This window comes from Diaphorina citri, unplaced genomic scaffold (assembly GCF_000475195.1).
Source record: "Diaphorina citri unplaced genomic scaffold, Diaci psyllid genome assembly version 1.1 scaffold5678, whole genome shotgun sequence".
NCBI classification, from domain to species: Eukaryota; Metazoa; Arthropoda; class Insecta; order Hemiptera; family Psyllidae; genus Diaphorina; species Diaphorina citri.
In genome coordinates this window covers 17,041-23,461 of record NW_007383054.1, presented here as the reverse complement: position 1 = coordinate 23,461, position 6,421 = coordinate 17,041, and the positions used below count along the sequence as shown (strand labels likewise).

Below are 6,421 nucleotides of genomic sequence, written 5' to 3'. Positions count from 1 at the left end.
TCTCTCTCTCTCTCTCTCTCTCCAAGTTCTTCATTTCTCTCACTTGACTCACTTTCCATTCTCAATACTACAGTAAAGAAGAGAAAAAAATTCTTAGTGTTTAACTTCTAAGCAAAAGGTTTTTTATTTCTCTCTTCTTCTTCTTTTTCTTCTATTTCCTCTTCTTCTTCTTCCTCCTCTTCTTCTTCTTCCTCTTCTTCTTTTTCTTCCTCTTCTTCTTCTTCTCCTTCTTCCTCTTCTTCTCCTCCTCCTTTTTCTCCTTCTCCTTTTCTTACTAGGTGGTAAAACCCTTTTTCTCTGAAATTCCCAGCACCCTCTCCGTTGTCCGTGCAAGGCTGCTAACACCCGAAAACACCTTATAACCCGTAACACCACATTGTCACAACGTAGCCTATCTTCAGTGACCTCGGGTATCTATCTTTCGTCTCATCTCGTCTCCTTATTCCCTTTACTTTTTTTCTATCTCTTTACATCCTACTTTCTCTCTCTCTCTCTCTCTCTCCCTGCTCTTAAAATCTGTTTCTCTCTTCTTTTTTCTCTTCTTCCCTCTTTCAAATCTCCTCCCTCTCTCTCTCTCTCTCTTATATAACGTCCTCTGACCTTTTGTTCGGTCCCGGATGTTTAGAAGAAAAGGAGGAGAGAAGAAAGAGGAAGAGGAGAAGAAGGGAGAGCAAGAAGATAAGTAATCTAAGGAGAGTCTTCCTTCTTAGAAGGAGAAGGGGAATGAGGAGGAAGAACGGAAGAGGAGGAGGAGAAGGGGAAAAGAGAGGAGGAGGAGGAGGAGGAGGAAGAGAGGGAACTGTAACTGCTAACGTCTTATCGTCCCGAAAGCTAACAGGAAAGAAAGACAGAATAAGAGAAAGTCAGCCGTTCCGAGAACGAACCTTATCGGTTTAAGATAAAATCCGCCCCGGGCGGGAATCGAACCCGTGCATCTGTCTTCCGTCTCATCTCGTCTCCTTATTCCCTTTACTCTTTTTCCATCTCTTTACATCCTCCTTTCTCTCTCTCTCTCTCTCCCTGCTCTTAAAATCTGTTTCTCTCTTTTTTCTTCTCTTCTTCCCTCTTTCAAATCTCATCCTTCTTTCTCCCTCTCTTATATAATGTCCTCTGACCTTTTGTTCGGTCCCGGATGTTTAGAAGAAAATGAGGAGAGAACAAAGAGGAAGAGGAGAAGAAGGGAGAGCAGGAAGATAAGTAATCTAAGGAGAGTCTTCCTTCTTAGAGGAGGAAGGGGAAGGAAGAACGGAAGAGGAGGAGGAGAAGGGGAAAAGAGAGGAGAAGGAGGAGGAAGAGAGGGAACTGTAACTGCTAAGGTCTTATCGTGCAGAAAGCTAACAGGAAAGAAAGACAGGATATAGGAGAAAGTCAGCCGTTCCGAGAACGAACCTTATCGGTTTGGGATAAAATCCGCCCCGGGCGGGAATCGAACCCGTGACCTAGCGCTTACAAGGTAGACGTACTACCCTCCGTGCTAAGTAGGCTGTCTGAACGATAGCTTTTATCGGACCAATAGGTATGTAGGTACCTTTTTTTTACTCTCTATTACTAACTTATGTGATAATCATGAGAAAGAATTTTAATAGGTCCAAATTTTTGCTACAAACAATAGCTTTCTAACCAAGTAATTCTGTTTTTCTTTCAATTACTTATGTAAACAACTAATGATCGATCAAGTGGTCCAAATTTTGGCTATAAACAATTTCTAACCAATCCCCTCTGTTTTCTTCTGATTTCAGTCATGATCGTGATCAGCCATTCACCTTCACGCTGGGAGTGGGTCAAGTGATCAAAGGATGGGATCAGGGACTCACTGAGATGTGCGTGGGAGAGAAGAGAAAGCTCACCATCCCACCTGCCCTGGCCTATGGCGACAGAGGAGCCGGCAATGTTATTCCCGGAGGTAAGAATCGCCGTCGTTTTTCCACCACTCACCCTCAAACCGTCTGACGAACGACTGTCAGATAGTCCGAAAGTACGTGACGGGAAAAGCATCCGAGTTTCTCATTCTGGCAGTATAGCTGTCAGATGGTCTGAGTACTCTGAGCGTGAGTGGCGGGCACGGTGGTAGACGCTTAACAACTAGGCTTTGAAGCTTTAAAGTTTTTGGTTTCCATTGAAAAATGGAGTGGAGATATCAACAAAGTCCTTTTTGGAGCTGATTCCTAACAAATTTCTGCATTGGGACAGACGTTTTACTCAGAAAGGGCCTATGGCTAAAAACAGAGAGGAGTGCAGAGCATATAGCGCAAAGAGCAAGTAGACAGAAGCGACGAATTCAAACCGCATAGACCGGAGAGCAAAAAACTCGTCGATTGCTCATTTGGGTCTGACTAGGGGACGTTAAACAGAGAGTAGATTAGCGTCTGGCTGTAAGACTATAAACAGAGAGGAGAACTGCTAACCCTAACCAGCCTAGCTAGCTGGCAGTTTCAAAGGGTTCTCCCTGCTTTTAAAGAATAAGCACAAGTCCTCACGAAGGTTGACTGCGGTTTAAGACGAGCCAATTTAACATGGCTAGAGACCATCACCCCGGTTTATGGCAGATACAAAGATGTCTTTTCTTTACTCTGCCAACACCATTCGGCGAAAGCTTAAGCCGCTACAACAACAACAACGATTGCTCATTGCTCTCCACTTCACTCTGTTTTCAGCCCAAGCCGGGTTAGACCCTTCTATATAAAAACCTTCTATTCATAACATTTTCCTCCGTCTCCTCTTGTTCACAGGTGCTACTCTGACGTTTGAAGTGGAGCTACTCAGCATTGGAGACCAGGTGACGACCACCAATGTGTTCAAGGAGATCGACAGCGATGCTGACAAACAGCTGAGCCGAGAGGAGGTCAGCGAGTACCTTAAGAAACAAATGGTGGCTGCTGAGGGAAGCGAAGGTGAGATTTCCCATGGAATTGGCGAAAACCACCTTTTAATTTTTCAAAGAATTTAAAGTGGGGGATTATTCCCTGAAGGAGCTCTTCCACTTTTTATTATTATTAAAGAGGTTTGATAGAGGGAACTGTAACAACGGAGGTTTTATCGTCCCGAAATGGAAGAGAGAAGGAGTACAGGATAGGAGAAAGTCAGTCGCCAGTCCCCAAGTTAACGAATCTTATTTGCATTAAAATTTGCCCTACCTGCCTAGTTAGCTTGGAAAGTGGCGCGACTGCCTTTCCCTAATAGGTCACCGGTTCGATTCCCGCCCGGGGCGTATTTTATCCGAAATAGTAATCAAAACAACGTCACTCCTTACCTAATCTGCACTATCTTTTTTTTTTCCAGTAAATCAATTTTAATTTATTTTTAAACATATACATTTTTAAACAAAAATACAATTTAAACATCTATTGATGATTTTACTCCTTGTCTAAGTGAATCGTTTTTACATTTCAGGGGCGGAGGACGTGAAGCACATGCTAGAAGAACACGACAAACTAGTAGAGGAGATCTTCCAACATGAGGACAAGGACAAGAACGGGTTCATTTCTCACGACGAATTCTCGGGCCCCAAACACGACGAGCTGTAGACCACGGCACTGAGATGACACCGGGGCCTCTCCCGTAGCTCCGGGACTGATTTAGAATAAGTTATATCTTTCTGGGAAGGACACCAGCCTTCGTGCGGTCTTGTGTGTTCCGCAGTCCGCACTGATTATTACCTTCGCGAGGTTGTCGTGTTTCCGACACTGGTTTTTAGTAAATGTACCTCTTATTGTGGGGGCTTGATAATAATTATACCTCATATATCAGGGTGCTATTCCATAAAGAACCTCCTTTTTTAGGACTGTCGATGTGGGACTAAAAAACCCATCAGTGCCTGGTGGCTCCCTAGAAAATATTTTCAGCTGATTTCATTAGTTTCCTTCCTGTAGGATACCTAAGGAATGTAAAACATGGACCGCATAAGTGTGACGTCATTGTGACACAAACATTGGCTATAAAGGCCAATGAAAGTTGTTAATGAACTTTTGATTAATTAGCAAATCACGTATGATGTGTCCAATTTTACGTCATCACTTAAGCAGTCCATAAATAAAACCAACAGAATTATTGTTTATAACGTAGGTAACTGTTACATTTTATTTTTCCAATTGACTATACATTCTTTTAATTCCCTCATAGATTAATGTACACTGGGCCAAGCAATTAGAAGAAAGCTGTCATTTTTCAAGTTTCCTTTCGTCCCCTTTACTCTTCTTGGCTTAAATCAAATTTATTTGAAACGTAAGGCCTACGGCCTAGGTAAATATACGAAAATCATGTCTTTTATGATGACAATACCGAATTATATCACGTTGATGATCTTGGGTCCAATTATCCAAAGAAAAACAGAGAAAATGAGAGCGTTCCTCTAATTGCTTGGGGCAGTAGATTTTTTTTTTTGTACATTCCTCAAAAGGTACACTACACATTTTACTGGTAACTGGTACCATAGCTAAATGTCTATTAAGTGGTTCTATTTTAAGATTTTATTTCTTCCTAATCTCATTTCTATTGAATAAGACTAATGTACAAAATACTTATACTTAAATTACCTATTTAATGTTTACGTAGAAAATAGAACTCTATAAAATCTCCTTGTTATTGCTGTACTTGCTATTTTGTTGAGCTAGAAATAGTACTTAATTTTATAAAGATCCACAATAATAATTATAAAAAATCCTAAAATAGTCAATGTTGTCCAAAATGCTCGATCGTTTTCCACATATTTTGTAGAGCTAACAGTGAGGTTTACTATTAGGACCTGAGCCTTACTGTGCCTACTAAGTCTTATCATACCTGTGGGACATCACGACGTGTCTCCCTAATGACATGGGTGGGACAAGAACATCAGGATTCTTATATAAGGCCGCTCCCAAAGACATTCTTTTAGTTTTCGACAGAAAGTAGCCCCTATATTCCATGAGTGTTTCAGATCCCCGTAAGTTCTAGGGACCCCACTTTTAGAAATTTCCGATGTGCACTTTCTTCTTTTACAATGCACCAAACCCACCCTTCTCGAGACGGTCCCCTTGGGACGGGAATTTTGGTCTTTTTCGGATTCCAGCTTGAGCCAAGGTGCACACTACTATAAACAGCTTAAACCCTCCAAACCCACCAAGGCTCAGGTTCAGTAATTTTTTTAATTCGAAAAATTCCTTGTAGGAAGAAACTTCATTTGGCACTAAAGACGCACAGTAATAAATGTCTTTTGGGGAGCTAGTATGTGATGGGTATTAATACAATCAGACACTATCTATTAATGGAATAAAATCAAAGATCTAAAGGCGTACTTTGATGAACGCTAGACTTAGTATTAAAGGAAACGAATAGATCCACATTATAAGTGTTATTAAAATAATGAATGTCCCCAATTGGTATAACGGAACATAGTCTAAACAACTAAATGATGTTTAAAGTTCTCGGATACGACCGAGTTGGTATTATGGGACGTAAAAGTAAGTTTTATAATTTTTACCTTTTTAAAAAATTAGTTCGTCCTGAAAATAACAGATATTGATCGAAAAAAAATGCTTGAAAAGAGTTGTTGATTTTTATTGGACATTTTTTAATTTCTTTTTTTCTTTTTTTTTTGATAAAAAAATATACCCTATTATTATTTTTTTTGTGCAGTTGTAAAAATATAAATGCATTTAACTTAACCTCACATTATTTCCTTACCAAAATATGTTTTATACTATATTGCACCCAAAATTATAAGAACGTGGTTGGATGTCATATTTTAAATAACGTGTTAAACAACCGCGAACTATTAAACTCTGTAAAAATTAAAAGACACTTATACAACAGTGGTAATAGAATAAAAAAAAAAAGTTGAAAAACCCTTTGATTGGGGGGTAAAAATTTATAACGTACAAACCTCTTAAAGCATTTTCAACTTAAGACCTGTGGTTTACTCGTTCACAAAAAAGCGCTATCTCCAAGGATAATGAAGGCTACTTTATCATGAGGTTTTTCAAGTAACCGCGCTAAGTTTATGTAGAAAGTTTCTGACAGGGATTTACTGGGATTGTACAAATCGAGTTGTCCAGCGTTTTTTATTGCAACTGTAGTCGTTATAAAATGAAGTCAAATACGCTACAGAGTAATTGATTACAAGTAGAATACTTTAATTCATGACTACAGACGAGGCGCTTTTAAAACATGCAAGTCTTAATGCTTTTAAAGTTGCTTCTAAGAGAAGATGCTTTAAGTAGTTAAACTATTAAATATTCAAAGATAACATTAGTCGCAAAAAAGCTTAAAAGAAATAGTCGCTTCTCTATTTCACCAATTCTACGTAATAATCCAGTGGTTTTTGGGATTCGGTCAATATGTCGGCTGCATTTTACGAGATAGTTTGGTTTAAATTATGGTCTTATAAACACTGTAAACTAAGAAACTAAGTTAAACAAAAAAAAATAAATAATAAAAAAAAAAAAAA

The 6,421-nt window shown here is 39.3% G+C and overlaps 1 protein-coding gene across 1 annotated transcript; it reads left to right on the top strand.

Moving 5' to 3' along the window:
- The first annotated feature begins 1,731 nt into the window (after positions 1-1,731).
- Positions 1,732-4,721, top strand: LOC103521665 (peptidyl-prolyl cis-trans isomerase FKBP14-like). The gene is made up of 3 exons (XM_008486776.3): positions 1,732-1,903; positions 2,730-2,891; positions 3,391-4,721. Exons 1-3 carry the CDS (start codon positions 1,819-1,821, stop codon positions 3,522-3,524), a joined length of 381 nt encoding a protein of 126 aa, XP_008484998.2. The 5' UTR covers positions 1,732-1,818; the 3' UTR covers positions 3,525-4,721.
- The last annotated feature ends 1,700 nt before the right edge of the window (positions 4,722-6,421 follow it).

What these genes read in the sequence shown, in the direction of transcription:
- LOC103521665 (XM_008486776.3), top strand. Translation starts at nt 1,819, where the DNA reads ATGTGCGTGGGAGAGAAGAGAAAGCTCACCATCCCACCTGCCCTGGCC. An exon ending in CGGCAATGTTATTCCCGGAG is followed by an intron (nt 1,904 to 2,729) that starts GTAAGAATCGCC and finishes TCTTGTTCACAG; the next exon opens with GTGCTACTCTGACGTTTGAA. An exon ending in GGCTGCTGAGGGAAGCGAAG is followed by an intron (nt 2,892 to 3,390) that starts GTGAGATTTCCC and finishes TTTACATTTCAG; the next exon opens with GGGCGGAGGACGTGAAGCAC.